Genomic DNA, 22,612 nt, shown 5'->3' with positions numbered 1-22,612 from the left:
GATGGGTTCAACAGGATGAGTTCTGTGATCAGATTAGAGAAAAAAAAAGTTGACAAAAACCAGGTGACTTTGATTATGCCACATAATAGGCCAATAAACTAATGTGGATCTTTAAACAGTTTTTAAAATTCACCTTTTTAAACTGAATTTTGATGTGTTGCCCAGTTTTGTAATGGAAGGTCAAAGATCAAGGTCAAATGTGTCCTAATCAATTCTCCAGCATGGGATAGCCTCTCAAAGGCCACTCTGTGGACGCTAATGGCTTGCTATTTGGGGAGGAACTACATATGGGAAATTCTGTCAAAGAACATCATAGAATATTCTACTAGGGAAGCACTGCCATTCCCCAGGTGGGTAGCTCTGGATTCAGCACCCATTGTATGAGTTTTTTAATTCTATGACTTTGGGATTTTACTTCACCATTCTGAGCCTCTGTTTTCTGATATATAAAATGCAGAAAATGATAGACCTCTTTAAAAATATTTAATACAACTAATAATATCATTCAAAAGATCATTTAGCTTCACTGAGTGCTTAGTGAGGGCTCAACATATTTAGTTATTGTCACTTTTCACCTGAAATGATGGATTTTATCAGATGTACATTACAGGGTTCAAATATTTTGCTATTCTAAAACTGATTCAAAGGGCACAAAGAACAGCATATACCCACTAGAATGATGAAAGAAACTACAAGTGGAGAAAAGTATTAAATCACAGAAATTATTTTTTATCTAAATAAGCATTTGCAGCCAATGCCTTGCATAAAAGTGGTTTATAAAATCGATTCAATAAAGATAAGTGAATCAACTAATAAAAGAAAATATTGTTAGCTTCCTGGAGTCTCTAGATGGAGCGGGTGTTGTTTTGCTTAAGTGAAAATATAATGTGGAGAAAACTATTTTTACAGTTGTTATAAATATCAAAGGGGAAATGTTTGGAGGGAGATTTTCATTTCTCTGCTAACCCAAAAGCCCAGCAACACAACCTTGGGTTTAAAAACAGAAGTAGAAATTGCTAGTGTGGCACCTAGAGAGGGGACTTGGAGTCTGGCAATGTTGGTGGTCAGGGCTTAACAGACCACTCATAGCTGTAGGATGCTCGAGACCTGGTCCTGCAAGCTCTGGAGTTTGGACTCTCTCTTCTTCCCTCTCTACTGAACACCATAATTGCTCTAGGTCTTTTTTGTTCCTGCATCTGGTGCATAAGCCACAGTACTTCAGCCAAGGATTTAAAAACCAAGTCTGGGAAGTGGACAGAATGCTTAAGTAGGCTTGGAAAAAATCTAGATCATGATGTCACCTTAGCCTTAAGGAACATCCACAGCCCCGGTTCCAGGTTTTCACTGCAAAAACCAGCTTCTCAAATTCATTTTTCCTCTGACCCCTACTTGGGCCCTTTCTGTCCTCAAAGACCTTCCATATACAGGAAAGGTTTTGCTCTCCATCACTGGAGGGAATCAATCAGAGGTGGAGTTCTTTTATACCTTCTTCATTTTACATTTACCAATCATCTCAGAGGAAGAAAGATAAAAAACAAAAACAAACAACAACAACAACAACAAAACACACACACACACACACACAAAGTTCTCTATGCCGGTTTCAAGGATATGAGAATAGGTGGGGAAGCCACCAGCCAGTTTTATTATGCAATTAGCTCTGAGGAAAGAATCAGCATGTCTGGAAGCAACAGGTGCTAGAAGGAGGGAGGCCAACAGGCCCATCCCAGGGGCCTTCCCAAGGAAAGCAGGAGCACAGAATGAAGGAAATTAGCGCAGAGTATCTCAGCAAGAGCCTTCCTTCTTTGAGGCTGGTTAGGCTCTTCCTTTACTGTTTTCACTTTTGGTTTTAGAATTAATTTAGATATTAAAATTGCAAAAAAATAATAGCACAGAGAAATTCCCTATACCTTTCACCCACACTCCTCTAAGGTTATATCATCTTATACAACCTTAATACAATATGAGGATCCAAAAAAAAGACATTTAGCTTAGTACAGTAGGAGGGCATGTTCCAAGACCCCAGTGAATACCTGAAACTGCACATGTTATTGAACCCCCCATATATTTTTTCCTACACATATATACACAAATTTAATGCTGTTCCCATTTTAACTAAGAACTTATCCCACCCTGTGTATTTTGAGCAACAGCCACACTGAAACAAATTTCCTTTTTCTTCTTCACAATTTCAAAGGTAGAAGCCTAATTCTTACCATATCACTTATCAGCCTCAGTATCTGATTTTCCCCCTGTTAAATTGAGAATTTTCACCCTTTCACTTAAAGAAAGCACTCTGTGGCTTCTTTTTAGCACACACAGCATCACTACTCTTGTACATTGAGAACTTTAGGTACATGAAGGGTTACTTGAACACAAACACTAAGACACCACAACAATGGAGCTAGAAAGTGAGGTAACCAAAAGTAACTAACAGGCAGGTAGTGTATACAGCATGGATACACTAGACAAGGGGCTGAGTCACATCCTAGTGGGACAGTGTGAGAAGCATCTCAGAAAGCCAGGAAATTTGAAACTTATGAATTGTTTATTGCTGTAATTTTCCATTTAATATCTCAAGTCTGTGGTTGACCACAGGTAACTGAAACCTCAGAAAGTAAAACCTTGGATAAGAGAGAGGACTGCTGTCTAATACTGTTAACTAAACTACACATATTTTCACACTTTTTTCCCCATAGATGCCTAGTTTTTTTTTTTTTTCATTGTTGTTATTCAAGAATCCAATCAGAGGTTATCCCTATATTTATTTACTCATATTAATGAGTCACCTTTGTTTCTTCTCATCTGAGAGTTTATCAGTTTTAACTTGCTTTGCATGATCATGAAGCTTTTGAAGCGTACTGCTGAGGTACTTTGTAGAATGTCTCTCAATTTGGGTTTGTCCAATGTTTTCCTCATGGTCAGACTGGATTTATGGACATGGGGGAAGAGTAGTCCACAGAGAGGAAGCATCATTCTCTATGGATTACACCAGGGAAACATGACCTCAACATAACCAGGGACATTAACCTTGGTCACTTGATTAAGGGGGTGTCTGCCAGGTTTCCCCCAATGTAATAATGTTTTCTATTCATCTCTTTCCTCCTGTCCTCGATTTAACCTAACCATCACCCTGCTTCCCAACCTACTGTCCCTAGGCCCAGGACTGCAAGTACAGAATTGCTGTAGAACTCCTAGAGCACTGTCCCCCGAGAAGCTGTCTCCTTGTGCAAAGGGCAGGATTATTCCACAGGGTATCTCAGGTGCATTAAGGGTTAAAAAGGCTTCTGTTTGCTGCCTGTTAGGAAACAGGGGACCCTCCTCCAGAGCCTATACCACACAGGGGAAGGAATAAGTCTGCATTAGTGATGTTGAAATAAAATCATCTGGAAGTATTTTCATCTGAAGCCGGCTTTCAGAAACAGAGGCAAAACACACTAACAAAAGTAATCTGGGGCATATGGCATTCCTTTCCGCCAAACATATTTCTAATATAAATCCTCTAATCATTTATATCTTGGTTTTCAGGTTTATTGTCAAGTCAAGTCTCTTTTCTTTCTTTCCAAATAATAAACTCCCTTCCTAACGGACATGAACTATCCTTGTGTTTAAGAGGCAAAGTACAGCTCAGCAGTGCTAGGAAAATAGACCTGCTATGGGTGCTACCGAAACACAGTTTGTTTTGTTTCTTTCTTCTCCTTTTAAATAAGACTGCAAAATTACCCCAATGGAGATGAAGTTTTCCAATTTCTCCCTCTAGGGAGGCCGTGTGTGTGTGTGTGTGTGTGTGTGTGTGTGTGTGTTTGGGGGGGGGGCCTTTGCTGCTCCCCACTACCACTAGGTGGCACTACACATCACATTCAAATTAAGCTGCTCTCAGTGAACAAGATTTTGTTTATAACCTTTGCAAGATTTCTCTCTAATGGCAAGTATTTAATGCATTCTTAATAATCATTTCCCCTTTTCCTTTTTCAAATTTACTGTTACCAGACAACTTCTGAAATGAGCCAAATCTGAACTCTGGAATCTAGTAGTACTCAAGTGACCTGAGGATCATTGTAAATTTTTCACTGAGCATGAACAGTTTTGAGAAATAAAAAAATTCAAGGGGTCACATCATTACAGGCAAGAATATGGAGAGATTCTTTGATTCGCTGAACTCAGCGTTTGCCTCAAATCTAAATTTTGGCTTCACGTGATCTAAACTTTGGCTTCACGTAAGTGTGTTTGTTAACTATCTTCATGTACTCCCCAAGAGATTTTAAAACTGTATCAAATTAGCAAAGAACCTAAACTGCTGACAGATATTTTAAGACATTCTTAGAATGACAAAAGACTAGGGAGCTAAGATATTACTTTGTGCAATTTCCTCCAATTACATATAAAAGTCATATATTTAATAGCAATCTGTTTTCACAATCATAACTCATTGTGTAAGCAAGAAACAGATTTCTAAAAGCTTAGGGTCTCATGTCATTGGGAAGTATAGACCAAGCCATGGTGCTTTTTTATCAGCCGAGTTATTATTACTTCATGGTGGAAGATTTCCCTCTAAGGAAAAGAACTAAGAATATCAAGTTCCTGAATGGGCCTAACAATTTGACCGATGGTAATTGCAATTTGTGATTGTTCAAATTCATCCCAAATAGATCTATGAGGCCCCTTTTGTGTTGTTTATATCAGGAAGGTTTGTTTGCTCTGAGACTGACACTCTTCTCCTCATTATGTGAGCATCTGGTCTATGTAAGTTTAGTCCCTGTTGTCATTAATTGCACAGGCTTATTTTATTCCCATGACCCCTCCAAAATACAGACTTGGCACTTATTCTTCCTTGGCCAATCAACAGATTTATTTATATGAGACAAATATTTTGGCCAGAATGTTTTCTTTTTGAGGGGAGGGCAGAACACAATGCTATAATGAGCTTCTACCCAAAGATGCCTATGTTTTCATGTAAAGTATATTAGTATACCATAAACCTCATCATAATAAGGGAATGTACACTCACACAAGGTATTCCAATTCTGAGATTCACCAAAAATGTCTTTAAAGCTTGTTCCATACCCATGATGTCTGATATGGCTTAGAAGCTCCCCAACCAATTAATGACTTTACTCTTAAAAATTCCATTACATTTTACCTACCTTCTAGGTATTTGTTTTTGCACACACATGCATGTGCGTGAGGGCACGCGTGTGCACACACATGCACGCACACAGGAACTAGGCTGATTGACTTGCATTCCATCACTACTGGGGATGAGCCCAGAGTTGAGGGGGGAAAAAATGACAGCATCTTGACACATCAACCTCTTGCTGGGTTGCAAGTGTCTAGTCACGAAGAGATTCTGAGAACTACATGCAAGAAAGAAGTTATACCCTCTTCTTCCATGAGCATGCATGTGAAACTAAGGGTCCAAAGCAATTTCTTCCTACCCTCTTCCCAGCCGTTAGCCTCTCCCAATGTTCTTCCCTTGCTCTAAGGTCAGAGCCTTAGGACTTCAGTCCATATGGCCTTGAATGGGTGGCCAGCCCTGCAGCTCCCTTGGCTCCAATTTCATTTCAAACCCTTCACACAGAAGGGCTCTCGGTTCAGGAGGGTGGGAAACTGCACATGGAGGTACTCCGCAGCTGTTCCCAGCTGCTACAAAATGCCGATTTCTCCTTATAGGAACCGAAAGTGCCTCTGCTCAATTTGTCTCTCCAATGGACTCGAAAAATAAGGCCATGATCACTAGAGACCATAAAATTTCAAATTTTGATGAAGTCAAGGGAGTACTAACTTCATACTCCAAGCTGAGTAATCTTTGATCTTCCTATACACTGTAAAGGGCTTCTAGTGATGTTCTTCTCTGCTGAAATTGTCCAGACTTATCAAAGAAATGAAAATATATGAAGTAGACATGCCAGAATAAGAAACTATATAATGAGTACTTCCTATCTTATACCAAAATAAGAGACTAACGTGTCATAAAATCTACTTATATATGTGTGTGTGTGTGTTTATATATGTACATAGACACACAGATAGAAAGATTCATAGCAGGATTTTTGCATTTGCAGGTTCCTAATTCACAGATTCATAATTACAGACAAAAAAATATTCAGAAACTAAGCCAGGCAGCAGTGGCACATTCCTGTAATCCCAGCTATTCAGGAGGCTGAGACAGGAGGATCATGAGTCTTAGGCCAGCCTGGGGAACATAGCAAGACCCTACTTCAAAAGACAAAACAGAAAACAAAACAAAGTCTCAGAAAAATATTCTTATCTGTTCCAAACATGCACAGATGTTTTTCTTGTCATTATTCCCTAAACAATACAGTATAATGACTGATACAACGTATTTACATTGTATTTGATCTTTTAAGTAATCTAGAAATAATATGAAGTAGCATGTACATAGGTTATAACAAAGTATCATGCCATTTATAAGGTACTTGAAAATCTGAGTTTGGTATATATATAGCGGGTCATGGAACAATCCCCCACAGTGTGCCTATGTGTGTTTGGGGGGTATATACACATTTAAATGTATATATGTGTATATATTTGTGTATTGTATTTTATATATATATATAGTATTATATAGATATATATAATACTATATATATATAAAATACAATACTATATTATATAGATATATAATATAGTATTATATATCTTTTAACTACTTTATAAGTAAAAAGTGTCTACTATCTTAGGATTAAAAAACATTCCTTTTAGTTGGTGCAGGTATAAATAAGCAGAGAAGAAGTTCTTGTTCTTAAAGTAAGCTCACATGCTCTGGAACTACAGTAGAGGCAATTGGTCTAGACCTCTAGGAGAGATCTCGACATTTTTTAAATGAATGAAACAATTTTCCACTTTCCTTTGTGAACCCACCACACATACAATGGAAATGGAGACTATTCATTGCAAAAGGATTGCTTTCCCATGACATGCAAGCCACAGACATTTGTTGTACTGATATCATGTCTGCTAAATTAAGTAATGAGGAATGTTTTTTAAACCCTATCAGGGTGGAGTTTCATATCCGGTGAACTCCACTGAAGTGTCCTAAATTATTATTAACAAAGTCCTACACATATAAAAGTTTTCCAGGAGGTTTGTTTAGGATATTAAAACATTTTAAATCAATAAGAATAATTTTTTTTCTTTGGAGATCTCACATAGCAGACTCATTTTCTTTGTTTTTAATATAAAACAAAGATCTGATGACTCAACTCTAGAGACACAGTTTACAAATAATTTTATTTTCTTCTGAGTGAGGGAAATTTATTGGAACATCTCCACAACAGGCATTTCTAACTTTCAAACTCCTTCTCCAAGAGCTTTTCTTCAAATTTCCTAATAGCAGTGTCTCCTTATGAGAACAGTAGGGGGCGCTGCCACAGCAAACTATTATGGCAATATGAGAGATTCCACTGAGTAAAAAAAACAAAACAAACAAACAAAAAACACAAGGATTCTCCCAAGTCAGTGTCTAAAAATATTTTTTAGATATTTTTCTCTTCCATCATTCACTTTAGGGAGCAATATTGGGATTTTTCTTTCTGTTTGTGTGTATGTGTACGTGTGTGGTCTTTAGGGTGAGTAGAAATCCTATTTTGCAAATTTGGGGCAACTCAGGAAGAACTAACTGAATACCCTATTCTGGAATATTAGTTAAATATAAGTGGTGAGAATGCATTTAGTAGTTAAGAGACATTCTGTGTGGTACTTTTTTTTTTTTTTTTTTTGAATATAGCTAAATCTTCAGTCTTTCTTACAAACATTACACTCCAAGTTCAGAGCCAAGATGAAAGAGAACTGTGGGGAAATTTCATTAAATAATCACATAATCCAGGCTCCGTAGGTTTTTTTTTTTAATAAAAGTTTTCTATGTAATTGAGTTAAGCTTAAATTTATGCATTTAATAAAAAAAAAAGTTGCAAATGGTAAAACAAAGACATTGCTCCAACACTTGGAAAATTAAATTCACCAAACCATGAAGTCTACTGTGCAGTTATTTTTGTAACCACCATAAATTGTTTTATAGAACTCTTCTGCCGGCGTAAACAATCCAAGCAGAGATTTACTTTACAGCATGCATCCAGTTTCCAAAGGAGAGGCCTCAAAGTTTATGACTCTTTTTCTTTTCTTTCTTACTATTTCTTTCTTTCTTTTTTTTTAATACTTGTGTTTCTAGTTACCTTGAAACTTTCCTGTCTTACATGAGTTCAAAAAGTTCTACAGAAAATAAGATCCAGGTCTGTAGATACACTGTGTCCTCAAATACTCATTGCTGGAGTGAGAAGAAACAATCCTACTTTGTGGAAATCAAGTTTATATGGCAAAACGAAAATAAAGGGGTTTAGTACTAAATATTTCACCATATTTAATAGCACCTCAGAGCCCAATGTTGGATTAGATGGTTCAGACTGTGGGCTTGAAATGTGTTCCCTTCTAGCACTGTTCGAGCCCAAATTCAATGCACGCTGCTACAGATAAGAGTTTTAGGGGTCTTTATTCACTCTTTCTTGTGTCCTTGATGAAAAAAACAGAGCTGCCTTTGTGCTTAAAAAGAAGGACCTGTTGTTTCCAGATTCAACAGGTCATTTTTATAAGAACTTCCCAGAGGATATAACATAAATGACAGAAACACAAGGGGATAGTTTAAGTGGCCCATGATTTTAAATGATATATATTCTATATTAAGAGAAGGTTGTTTGTTTTTCTTTCCAACAAATGGAAAGTTACTCTTTTAAAAGCATTCAATGTTTGGATATGATTTTTAGGACCAAACCTTTCCTCATGAGCTGAATTACTATAAATTCGGCTTCTGAAATCAATCTGAGGGTGTGCTTGACCCCTCAAGTAAATAAACTTGTCAAATTATGTCCATTTCTGTTTGGTGAATGAATGGTTAATTGAGCAGACTTTTGGAGTATATGTAAATTGTGTTGTAACTCTTGATAATATTGTTTCAGTTAAAATAACAAGAATGAATATTTTATGAACACAATAAACTTTATAAAGTAAAAGTTGTAAGTCCCATAATTTCTCCTTGTACTTGGAGGGAAGAAAAAAAAAGTCAATATTTTATGGCAAACAAAATCCAGGTGACACTACAATTTATGAGTTTGGCCAATTCCTTTATTAAAGGTGGCCTAAATTTGAAGAGATTGACAAATTGAACATTAATGTCTGAGACTTATTTCCTAAACTGTATTCTCAGAGTTTTCCACAATGTATTTTTTTTACTTTTCATACCCTCCCCTACCTTTTAAAATTAGCTACCTTATTTGTAAAAAAAGGATTGCTGGAAGCTGCTTAGAAAACTTTTTGCTAGTCCAGAGACAAAAGTTCCTTTTCCCTATAAATATCAAAAGCCCTTTAACAAACTCACTCCTCGCCCCAAACAAAAGTGATTACCAAGGAAGCTTCTTTAAAACATGGTGACTGGTTGCTGGCACTTGCTGAGACTTAGATTATCCAAACTATGTCCACTCTCTGCCACTTGCACTGTGTCTCTATATGACTTACCACCTAGGATAACTATCTGGCAAAGCGTCAAGGTAAATAAATACCTGATGGAAAGGACTGTGTTAGCCGAAGGGAATTGCCCAAAAGATAAAGAAGAAATAAAAACAGATTTCCTTGGGAGAGGTAACTTAGTAATGATGAACAGGTTTCTAACTATGGGGCTCGGGAGGCAGTGGGGGGAGAAAGTACGCGCATACTTTCACAGGGCAGGAGAAAGAGATGAGACTGGCTTTGGGGAAAGGGAATCCCAAGTTCCAAAATTATTAAGACAAAAGTTTCCCTCCCCACTAGTTCCCTCCTTCAACACCCACCTCCCCGCTCCCCCAGAAGAGAAGGCACTTTGAGGAATGGGTTTCATTTCCTCAACTTAGAGACGGGTTTGCCTTGGGCAAGAAGCGGGGAGGGAAATGTACTATGTTCCAAAGGCTCTCCGGAGTCTCCACCAGCCCAGCACCCCTGCGCTCTGACTCTCCCAGCCAGGGCCTGCGCCCGCTCACCGATACCAAGCGAGTCCCTTGTGGTAGCTGCGATCGAAGAAGTGGGGCTCCGCGCCCACAGCGCGCACGTCGGGGTGTACGCGCAGGAACTCCAGCAGAGCCCGTGTGCCGCCCTTCTTCACGCCGATGATGATGGCCTGCGGCAGCTGCTTGCTGCCTTCGTCCAAAAGTAGAGCCAAGGTCCCCGGCGGAGCCTCCGCCACGCTGCTTCCCGCCCCTGAACCTCCGGGACTGGCGGCCAGGCCAGGGGTCTCCTCTACCCAGGCTGCCTCGTCGCCGTCGTCTCGCGGCACGGGAGGACGGCGTCTCCGCCACTGCTGCAGTTGCAGGAGACGCTTTCTGTGCGCCACCGCGGGCCACACCGCTAGTTCCCTCGGGCCTCCGGCCAGGACGCCGCGACCCGGGGCCCCCGCCTCCTCGCCGCCGACCGACAGCCCCACGACGGGGCCGGACAGGGTCTGGCAGCGCTCGGCCAAGCAGTAAAAGAAGTAAAGGGACGTGAGCAGGGAGCAGAGCATCAGTAAGAACTTCCGGAAGATGCTGCGGGACAACGGCTCGATCGAGGTGGGGTGGGCGCCGGCTGGGCCCGGAGGGGCCATCCTAGCCGGAGGCGACTTGGGGCAGCGCGCGGGCCATGCTAGGCCGGTACTCCGCCAGGTGCCATGACATCCCCTAGGCTGGCCTGCGCTCTGGACCGAGGCCACATAGGCTGTGCGCCCCTGCGGCGGTGCGAGCTACCCTGGGAGGCGGCAGCCGGGCTCCTCCAAGGAACCGAGCTCCGGGAGCCCTGAGCGGGATCCCTGCCTCCAGTCGAAGGGGAGAAGAGGGGGGACCGATGCCGTGCTTAAGAAACCATCGTCTTAGGTCTTAAACTCGCCCAAGTCCTGAGGCTTGGGGGCAGCGCTCGCGCCCCAGTTCCCTAAGAGTCGCTGGGATAGTGGCGAAGAAGAGCGACTCAGCCCGGATCCTGAGCGTCCTCTCCCGCGGATCTCCCTCAGAGGTCGTGCATTCTGGGTTTGGTCCCCGTAGAAGGGACGCACGGCTCCAGGGCCGCTGAGCTGCGTGCGCTCCAGACAGCGTTGAGCGACTGTGCCCCAGACCCTGCTTCCTCTGGTCTCCTTGCCCGACTGGGCGCGCCCTCTAGGTCTGGGCTCGGATCCTTCTGGTGCGAGGTGCCCCCTAGTCCCTCTGTCCGAGTGTGACCCAGAAGGCCTACGCCCCCAGCGGTCCACCCAGCTTGGTGCGCTCCAGGAGGCTGCAAACTGTTCTTGGGCCCCACCTGTGAGCCGCGTGGCGCAGGCTGGCTGCGCCGGACCTGTCAGCGGCTGCGGTCCCAGTTCTCGCAGGCGCTCCCCTGCCGCCTCCCAGGCCGCCGCAGCCACACGTGGGGCGCGGAGGGCAGCAAACTTGGCGGTGACGTCAACGGCCCGGGCGGGACCAGCCCCCGGACCAGCGCGCTGGGGCGCAGACCGCGGCGTAGGGGCTGGGCCAGTCGGGCGGGCGGGGTGAGATGGAGAAAAGGTGGCGCGGGCTCCACAGCGGCGGCCCAATGGCACTGGAGAGGGCGGGGGCGATAGGGGAGACGCCCCTTCCTCACTGATCCAGCTCACTCTCGATTGTCTTGCCCCTTTCCAGACAGCGGAACTGGGGGCTGCCGGGGCTCCGGGATTGTCTGACTGACAGCTAGCGCCAGTCCTATCCCTAGGGCCTGCCTTCCACCCAGACGGCCGCTCACTCGTTTAGGGGTTGCCAAACCTTTCCAACTCTGCTCAGAACTTTGCACCCTTGATCCTTTCCAGATTCCCGGCGTTCTGCCTCCCTCCTGCTTCTGCTTCCACATCGGCCAACCCCTTACCCGTTCCCATTGCCTTGGTCCTTCTATCTCCTGAACCTTTGGAAGTTTTGTTGCAGTGGTGCCCAGTATCATGCTGCACGCCACGTCCTCATTTGTCTGGGGCAAATTGAATTTACTGCAACGGCTGTCCTTTGCGGGTCCTTGGGTCCTTGAACAAAGTTGTTTCTTCTTGCAGAAAATATATATATATATATATATATATATATATATATATATATATATATATATATATAAAATGGGGGGGCTCCCTTGAATTTATTTAAAATGATCCAGGATCCTTCAGAGCCTAGAAAATGAACCAGTAAATAAATCAAAGACAAAAATTAAAGATTTTTTAAAAATCAGCCCTGATTCCAAATCCGTATGCCTAGTTTTTTTATGAAATGTCTTTTAGTTAATGTTGTGTGTATGTATTTATGTGTGTGCGCGCGAGCGCACGCGTGTGCTTCAAGGGGTTAAATGCCCTTTCATAAACAGAGATTTCCTCTTTCTCTTGCCTTCCCTGACCCTATATCCTCTTCACGCACTCCCCAGAGAGCAGGTCTGAAAAGGATACCTACTGCCTTGCTGTTTAATGGCGGGAGGTGGCCGGTGGAACCCGCATGGGGTGGGGTTTTTGTTCCATTCCTATTTGTTCCTTTTTTTCTAGGCTTCCTTGTCTCCCCAGGACACTTCGCAATGTGGGTGGTGGCCTGGCAGCTTCATTCCAATCCCTCTAAATTGTGAAGGCAGTTTTCTGGAGAGGCCACAGCTGCAAAACCACCCAGGTGTAAGGAAATTCATTAGGAATTCCTGTTGCCTAGTGTTGGGGCTTGATGTATTTTCCCTCATTTTACTTCCTATATTCTACTTGGCCATGGAAGTGGAAGCCCCCTTTAAAGGGGAACCTAACTCTGGGCTTGGATGGAAAGGATGTATTTGTTCCCTGCTAGAAAAGTACTCACTGCTGGATATGGTTTTATGTATAAACTACCATCCCGCCATCAAGGATTACATTCTGATGTTATAGACCTTTGGACTTTTACGAGAATGAACAGCAAATCCTGCAAACTTTAATATCCTCTTGTGTCCTAAAATTGGATATTGACAAACCAGTTGAGATTTAATACTAGCTTTAAGTTTAATACATTCCCAAACTTTTCTCCAATTATTTGAGCCTGCTTTGCTAAAGGAAGAAAACAAAGACCATTTTAAACCAAAAGTGTGCAATTCCAAACATGCTTACAAACATGGCTGGGTTTCCTCATCTGGAAAATGTTGGGCTCCAAGTTTGCTTGTAGCTCCAATGTGATCTGATATGGTGTGTTCCTGCTTTCTCATTGTAAGCATGAGTATTTCTTTTATGTGGGTATTAAAGACTCATACTGGGTTGGAAATATGATTCTCACCATCACTCACACATCTAAAGCAGCTCTGTGCATTATAAGTCACAAATATGAGCCATGTAGGTAACTTAAAAATTTTGACTGAATTTTATGATCTTAAAAGCAGGTAAAAGGGAACAGGTAAAACTACTTCTCATCTCTAAATGTGTGATTTTAACATGTAGTCAGTACAAAAATTATTGAGGTCATTTATGTTCTGCTGTGGTTTGAAAGTCCCCTCCAAACCTCATATTAAAATTTAATTGCAGGGGCTGGGATTGTAGTTCGGTGGTTGAACGCTTGCCTCTCATGCATGAGGCACTGGATTCGATCCTCAGCATCACATAAGAATAAAATAAAGATATTGTGTCCACCCAAAACTAAAAAATAAATATTTTAAAAAATGTAATTGCCATCATGACAGTATTAAGAGGTAGGAACCTTAAGAGATGACTAGGTTATGGGGACTCTCCCTTCACAAATGAATTAAGGATATTATTTTCCAAGTATGTTAGTTATAAAGGAGGAAGTTCAGTCCCCCTTTTCTATCTGTCTGGAACACTTTATTTGCCATCCCTTCTACCTTTTGCCCTGGCATGATTCAGCATAAATGTTCTTGCCAGATGCCAGCCCCTTGCTCTTGGACTTCTGAGCCTCCAGAAGAATGCTCCAAATAAGTTTTCATTATTTATTATTACCCAATCTGTGATATTCTGTCATAGCAGCAGAAAACAGACTAATACTCATTCATTTTTTTTTTCATCCTAAGTCTTTGGAATCCAATGTATTTTTATATTTCTAGAACATCTTGATTGGAACTAGCCACCACATTTCAAATGTTAAATACACACAGGGGGCCAGTGGCTACCCTGGTAGATCACAAAGGTGAAGATGTTGTTTTGGTGGCAGGAGTGTATGTATTGGGTTCTCATTAGAAGTCAGACAGCACATTTAAATTAAGCTAATTTATGGAGAGTTAATTTACAAAAATAAAAATAAAAATGTTTACAAAGGAGTAGCAAAGACAGAATCTGACTATAATCCTGATCTAGAAGTGGGGAGCAGTTATCACACTTACTTGTAAAGGAATAAAGGAAAGGAAAGTTAATTGAAACTAGAAGGCAAAAGTCACATAGAAGCAGCATGCTTTACTGTGAGACAGCTTGCTGAAGTCAGTCTCCTAGGGGGAAGAGTCAGGAAAATAAATGTTCTTGACATGACAATAGGGGATAGGTGGGTGGTGTTGCATCTGATCATGACAAAACCCAAGACGTGGGATTAAAGTCTTTCGATCGCATTATGTATTGTCTTACTCCACAGTCTCTTAGAAAAATGCTTTCTTTCATGTATTCAGAAGTATTGATTAGAATGGAAGCAAGTCAGAGCTAATAATTATTATGGTTCTTTAAAGAGGAAAAAAAAAAGCCTACCCAAACACCAGAAAATACAATAGACTTTACCACCCAGTTTCTTCCTGTTTCTCCCTTTCTCTTTGTAATTCCATCTTAAAGCCTATCTCACTCCTCAAAAAAGCATAAAGCTCTCTTTTGGTTTGCTTCTCCTTGATGAAGTAGGTGAGGTTTATATTCATTGACTTTCGAATTGCCTCTCTGTCTCCTTCTCTACTCCTTAATGTGATGTCCATTCCTGAGATGTCACTCTAAGTCCTCTAAGGCATCTGAACATCAAATCCTTCCCAGCTTGGATATTATGGATCCATTACGCTGTTGTGAAACAGGTTATTTATCTCTTCTTACATCTTACCACATGGGGTTTACATTCTAAAGTAAGGAATATGTTTTAAAATGACTTCCTCCCACCTGCTAAAGTATCAATAAGGCACTTTCGTTTAAAAATGACAATTTAATATGTAATATAAAAATTTACAAAGGAAAAAAATCACTCTCCAAATTTCACCGATCTAAAATCTCAAATGATAAGGTTAGTTTCCCTTAAATTTCTCATCCCCCACTCCCCTACCCCCGGCTATCTCTCTCTCTCTCTCTCTCTCTCTCTCTCTCTCTCTATATATATATATATATATATATATATATATATATATATATATATATATATATATAGTGCTTTCCTGGATTTTTTACCTTCCCTTCCCAGGATATGAGCAGATCCATGAGACACCTGTTATAGCCCTCCAATACCCCATTTCTTTCCTCTTTCTCCCCCAGTTTCATTCCTGCCTCCATCTCCTCCCAAGGCACCACCACACTGGCTAAATTGATTTGGAAGTCAGAATGCTCAGGAGATCATTTATGTCATATATCCAGGTCAACCTCTTGAAGCAGGAGGAGAGGGCAATATGGATCTAGGAGCTCTCAGTATGTTCTGTTTGTGGGTAAACATGACTTACAAGAGCTTATAATCTTCATGAGCCAAAACATGCACACACTGCTTATTCAATGAACTACCAGATATTTTGCTCCAAATTCAGTTCTTAGATGTGCCTTTTTCCTTCCTGTCTCAAGGCATGTGGAGTTTCTGCCTAGAATACACCTCCCTCAACCTGTTCTGTGATTATCAGCTCAAAACTCATCTTCAAGGATGTCTTCCCTGTCCATCTCCTGCTCCTAGTTTGATGAAAGCTCCTAGTACAGATTCTCAGAGAGGGTTCATAATTATACAGATGGATAATTATGTCTATGCCTTCCCCTTTGAATACATGTGCCCCATGGGGCCACAACCATTGCTCATTGGTATACCTGGAAGATCTAAGATATTACCTGATGCAAGGAGGTACCCCATAAAGATGTGCTGCATCAAAAGAAGAGATGGAGATGGTGCATTTTAGTGGCAAAGAGAAACATACAGAGAGACCCAGAAGATGAGAGGAAGTGGTGTATTGTAAGCAGTTTGCGTTTTGTTGGGAATGGATTATGTGATTGGCCTGGGAAAGAGAAGAAACCAGGAGACTTGTAGGATGTTCTTGAGAGTCTGGACTTCTGTCGGACGTCTGTGAACAGGGACATAGCCACATTTGCTTTTGTAGGAAACTTTCTCTTATAGCATTGTCAAGACAACACAGTAGAATTCAAGCTGAATAACCAATTCTCATTAGAGGAGAGCATAGGTGGCAGTCAATTACTCGCTGGCAATTGGAAGGGAGGTTTGGTGGAGATGGCAGATTTTAAAATGGGAACTGGGGGATGGATATTACATATTGTGTCAGAAGCAATAAATACCAAGGTGACATTCCAAGGAGTAGTTGAAAAGTATTTGTTGGATGTTTGACTGTGACTAGACCTTCATATTTTTCTTGTTTTATCTTTAAGTGTTTCTCTTACCTATTAAGGAAGCTTCCTGGGAGCAGAAGTGTGATTTTTAGCAGTCTTTTGCATTATATTGTAGTTTCTGTTTCCTGTTGCACATATTTCTTGTTATTTTCCCTATTCCTGAAAACGAGGTAACCAGATGAGAAGACATACTTCTTTTTTCTTGATATTCTCACCCAGCATTTCTGATTCCATTAGTCAGTCTCTCTCTCTCTCTCTCTCTCTCTCAACTTGCATCTTGAGAAACCATTTTGAAGACCATCTTGAGGAACCTCACAAAAATTGCCTTGTTTACCTAAAACGTGGCGAGCAAAGGAATACCAAACTCTGTGTCGTAGTTAGATTGTGTGGGTTTTGCCCACACATTAATCCCAGGGCACATCATTCATGTAGTAGTTGCTTTACTGTGTTTTTGGTTACTATAACTGGATACCTGAGGCTAGGGAATTTACAAAGAAAAGAAATTTATTTCTTACAGTTCTGGTGACTAGGAGATTCAAGGTGATAGGAAGATCACCTGGTTAGATAATCTTGCAGGTAGATAGTATCTTGTGGAGTTCTAGGGCAGGTCAACTAGGCATCACATAGTGAGAGGGGCTCATAAGAAAAGGCCAAACTGGCTTTTAAAACAGTCTTCCTCTTATAACCAACTGGCTCCCTTGATAACCTATTAATCCATGAATGGGTTAATACATTCTTGTGGGCCAAACCCTCATGAGCCAATCACTTCCCCAAAGGTCCCAAGTTGAAATGCTATTAACTTGTGACTTTGGTGTTATATTTCCAACATATGAATTCTGGGGGGAAAACTTCCAAACCATAGTATTAGTCATTGCAGATTTGTAATTTATGGTGACAATTTTCTGGCAGTAAAATGTTTTGAAGAAGCCGCACCTTAATCTAATTTGTACACTGGTGTCAAGTAGACTCATGTATTATAACACTCTCCCAGATGAGGTTTGCCCCAACCTGGGGGAGAGGTGCTTTCTACTACATGTACCTGTACCAGAAGGCAGCCTAGAGAGGGGGAGCTGAGGGAAAGATTAGCAACCGTAGCTATTACAATGACCGTCTCTAATTTGTGTCTTCTTTTTTTCTATTATAAGCACCCACATTTAATTTTTTTTGGGGGGTGGCAGGTAAATGCTTCTCTTACACATGCTACAAATTCCAGTTTCCCAATAAAGCAAGCCTCATCCCTTGGTTTAGGTATCAAAGTAGCCATCTTTATGTCCAGAGGATTTGATTTAGAACGTACAAGAAAATAAAGACAGGAACAGAGATTCAGTTCCAAGACCTTGCTGGAATTACTAGAAAAAAAATGTACCCTTTTCTCTAGAAATGCCAGGCTGAAAGGATACCAGCAGAGTTGTTACAGGTTGTACTTTCCTCTGATGGAGTCAACATAGGCATGAAGAGGTGAGTAAAGGAGAGAGAGAGAGAGAGAGAGAGATTCTAAGAAATGTGGTCCATGCTGCTGGATTCACATACACTTGGTTGCTTGGAGTTGTATGCACTGATAAATTCTGCTGATGTTGTTATTGTTGTTTTCAGCATCCATGGGGATGTCAGAGCATCATGTCTATCTGGGTTTTATCAGATTTGGTTCTCTATCCCACCCTACAGGTGTCCTTGCTGGTGGTGGTCTTATAAATGACCTCAGCCAGTATTGCTATCTGCTCATCAGCTAAGACTCACCAGGCACCATCTACTCTCACCTGTCTGACTGGACCTGTTCTCTGGGCTCCAGCATACCAGCCTGACCTGAACTGTGGTAACCTAGCCTGACTCCAGAGAGCCTAGCACAAGTGGAGGTAGTTAACCCACCTCTTTATTTACCCTATAATATATTTAAAATACTACTTAATTATTTACTATAAGATGAGATCCTTTGCTCTTTGAGATCCAATTCATAATTTGGATACAAAAATTCATCTGCTGCTTCAGATTATGTGTGTATACCACTCCAATACAGTTTTTTAAAAGTTTGGTTATTCATGCATGAAAGCTATTCATATCTCTGAACTTATTTCAATCACACAGTATTAATATATTAGAAGTCTGAATCAGTACTTCTTGGAATGTAAAGCTACCTGCTCTCAAAAATTCAGGTGTATTTATAGCTAAATACAAACAGACAAAAAAAATTAAATTAGAGTTCAGGATCTTCAGACCTCATATACAAGTGCCTAATTTTTGTTCTCTATTCCAGGAATAAAATAAAAAAGGAGCATTTTAGAAAACTTTGAGAACTATATGAGAGATAGATAGGAATAGCTTAAAGTAGACCACCCAGTGCTGAAGCTACAATCCGATGCAAGTCATGAAATCCTACAATCCCAAATGCAATGTTGGCAGAGGGTAAAAAGAGAAAGAGAAAAAAAATCTAAATTGACTTACAAAAAAAAAAAAAAAAAGAAAGAAATGTAAAAGTTTGTGATAGGGCAAATATAGCTGGTGAACTTTAAGACAGGAGGCAAAAGCCACTTCAAGTGCTACCATTGAGTCTGTCATTCCACAGTGGCCTGGTATGTGTTTGCTAGTTGGTTTTGGCATCTGTCATTGCAGTCGGGCATACTGATGCCCTGCTCTAAATTGACTTGGGGATGTGCCAATAGGACTGGACAGGTGGACTGAGTGGGTGGCAGACAAGTAGCCAAACAGGGATAAAGGTTATCAGACTTGAGCCCACAGCCTGGGTTGCCAGTTACTTATCACCAAAGAACACAGTGGGCCTGAAATGGAGTCCACGGTGATTACTTCAACCACTGTCTAAATCATACACAATTCCTACTAATCTCATGTTGGGAGCAAAATCACTTTCTCAATCTCTGGTGAGATGATGATTTAAAAAAGAAATGTATTCATTGCTAGACTTGTGAGTTAGAGAGAGTGAGTTCAAACAAAATAGAGAATGGTTACAAAGAATCCCCTTCGTAAGTGGAATTTGAGATGGACCTTGTAGGAGTGAGATTGTGCAGACGGAGGTGAGCAGGTGGTTGATTCCGACTGAGAAATGAAATGAGCAGAAAATTTATGGCAAGACAATTTTAAGTAGTGTTCTTATCAATATTGGTGAACAAGACTCTTCTTTGTCTTTTGGATCAGAGAGGGAGGTGAGGTGCTTATTTTCAGTGAAGGCTGTTGTGCTGAGCACCAGGGGATGCTTCTAGCAAGCCTATCTCTGAGTGCCTACTTCAATGTCTCTTCTTGCTATTTCTAACATGGGGAGAGGCCACAGTGACTCCAAAAGTAACCCTCATCCTAGGAAAGTTCTGTAAAATATTATTGTGTGATGATATAAATTTGGGAAGCCATATCCCCTTCTTCAGTATTCCTATCATGTGTGAGACAATGCAAGAGTGTTCCAGGGTGAGAAGATTAGACTATGAGAGTTGTAAACTATTCGGTGGATTAATCCATTGATAAAGATTAACAGGGTGTTAACTATAGGCGGGTAGGGTGTGGTCGGAGGAGGTGAGTCACTGGGGTTTTGCCTTTGGGGTGCATATTTTGTCCCTGGTGAGTGGCATTTCTCTCTCTCTCTCTCTCTCTCTCTCTCTCTCTCTGGTATCCATGTCCTGAGCTTCTTTCTTCTTCTGCCTGGGCCCACAGCAATGGAATTGGCCATTATGGACTGAGACCTTTGAAACTGTGAGCACCGAATGAATTTTCCTCCTCTATATTATTCTTGTTAGGTCTTTTGGTCACAGTGGTAAAAAGCTGGCTAAAACAATTCCTGATAAACATTAGCATATTATCATCTCTGAGATGACTTTGCAAAAAGAAACTAGTTAAATTTTGTCTAATACTAATGTTTTCCAGGTCTTTTAGGCCACAGACTTCTTGTACCCATGCCTTACCCAGGAATATCTGAAAGTATGGCTTTTGCTGGTAAATGGATGGAACTGAAGACTATCATGCTAAGTGAAATAAACTAATCCCAAAAAACAAAGCATAAATGTTCTCTCTGACATGCAGATGCTATCTCACATTAAATGGGGGGGGGGGCAGAGAAGGACAGAAGTTCACTGCGTTAGACAAAAGGGAATGAAGGGAAGGGAAAGACAGTAGAGTGAATCAGCCATAACTTTCCTGTTCCTATATGAATACACAACCAGGGTAACTCCACATTATGCACAAAAAATGGGAAGTTATATTCCATGTATGTCTAATATGTCAAAATATATTCTACTGTCATGTATAACTAAAAAAACAAATAAAAATTAAAACAAAAAAAGAAACAGAACCCTCATCCATATATGCCTGCTGTTGACTGAAACTCAGGGTGCATGTTTTCTGAACACATTGGGGACTCAGCTGCATACGGTGAGGGATTGGTTTAGTCAGAGACCAGGTGGGGCATATTTCACCAAGTATCACATTTTTCATTGTTCTGTTATTTCTCTGGGGTCCCACTCCCCCTAAGGGATGAGGTTTTAACTAAGGTCTTGACAAATGGTAATTTTCATGAATTATTGATTTAGCCAAAAATAATTGGAAAGGTTGATAATTACATAGGGATATCCTCTTGCTTCTATTTTAATTCAAATCTCTTGTATTCTGTGACATATGAAAGCAATGGGTATAGGTTTTGGAAAGATACCCTATCAAGAAATGCGTTCATATTGCAATAGAATGAAGGGCCACTTTTTAATTAATCATCCAAGTTTTCAAAATTGTCTGAAATAAACATTAAACATCAGAAGAAATAAGAACTCTTGGTTGGAAAAAAATGAGTTATAGCTAAACATATCCCATAGTGATAAAAGTTGATTGAGCGAGGATGCTGTGGTCATTTTATTTCTTCTCTCATCTCAGCTTGTTTTCTGAAAGTCGAGGACACAGGGTCCATAATTGTCTTGGTTTTATGCCAATATTGTTATTTTCTTTTGTTTTAAAGATATCCTGTACTTTTCCTAGTAAATAAAATTATCTTTTAGGTGAATCTTAGAAGGCTGTGGGGTATGAATAATAGACCTGAAATGTAAGGGGAGTCTGAATTTCATGGGTTTCTTTCCTCTGCAGGAGATTTAAAAGAAATCCTGGGCTTCAAGACAAGAGGAAAAGGTCCAGAATGCTCCCCCAGCAGTTCCTGACCAAGAACCCCTTCCTAAACCACAGTCTAGCAAGAGCTGGAGGAAAGAGATGGATCTCTAGATAGACCCTGAGGGACTCTGACTGCAAAGGAGACCTCTACCTATTCTTGATCCTCTGAGAGACTACAGTGAGGGGGAAACCTCAAAGATATACCCCCACCCCAGGGCAATTTGGAAGCAGAAAAGGAGAAGAGCCCTGGATTTCCTCAGCAGAAAGTGTCTGCAGCAACTTGAGTAGAGGAGATATCTCATCTTTACAGTCCTTATGAACATTTAATATTTAATTGGGGCTTGGACCCAATTCCTAGGGTCCAAGCCCCAATTAAATATTAAATGCTCATAAGGGTCCAAGCCCCAATTCCCTAGGATGCCTCTGTGCTCTCTAAGAGTACCCCGGGGATTTGGGGACAGAAACCAAAGAACTGACAAAGGATTTGGTAGGAGAAGGGAGTGGGGGGTGGGGATGGATCCTGATATAACCCAGAATGAATTCAGGAAACTCCGGCTGTAGTATCAATGTGGTGTGACCCATGGAAACTCACAGGGAAGCTTCGTTCCTCTGGGTAGCCATGTGGAAATGGAAGTGGCAGGATCTTTAGAGAGATGCATGTTTTTCTCATGGAAGTGGGACTGGGTTACTTACTGTGCGAGCACATCATTCTATTCTAATGTAAATACGGCTTTCTTGGTTTTCTCTCTTGCTTCCTTTATTTTATGATTTATTTATTTTTGAAATGTGATGCCTCTCTCTCTCTCTCTCCCTCTGTCTCTTCCCCTTTCTTGTGTATACACAAATGCACACCTCCTACCATGTGATATTCTGCACATCCTCCAGATTCTAACAGTAAGAAGACCATTAACAGATGCAGCCACTAGAATTTTGAGCCAAAATAAAGCTCTTTTCTTTATTTTCCTAGCCTGAGGTGCAGCATCATTACCAATAGAAAGCAGACTTGCAGCCTTCAAAATGGAAATGCAGTTCAGT

The 22,612-nt window shown here is 41.0% G+C and overlaps 1 protein-coding gene across 1 annotated transcript in view; it reads right to left on the bottom strand.

Annotated features, from left to right (window-relative positions):
- Hs3st3a1 (heparan sulfate-glucosamine 3-sulfotransferase 3A1) overlaps positions 1 to 10,621 on the bottom strand; it is a 91,003-nt gene extending 80,382 nt beyond the window's left edge. The window contains exon 1 of the mRNA XM_027956012.2: positions 10,023 to 10,621. Coding sequence (XP_027811813.1) covers positions 10,023 to 10,621 — 599 coding nt within the window. The remainder of the gene's footprint in view (positions 1 to 10,022) is intronic.
- Positions 10,622 to 22,612: the final 11,991 nt, after the last annotated feature.

The sequence above is a fragment of the Marmota flaviventris genome, chromosome 17 (assembly GCF_047511675.1).
Source record: "Marmota flaviventris isolate mMarFla1 chromosome 17, mMarFla1.hap1, whole genome shotgun sequence".
NCBI classification, from domain to species: Eukaryota; Metazoa; Chordata; class Mammalia; order Rodentia; family Sciuridae; genus Marmota; species Marmota flaviventris.
This window is presented reverse-complemented; position numbering and strand designations above follow the sequence as displayed.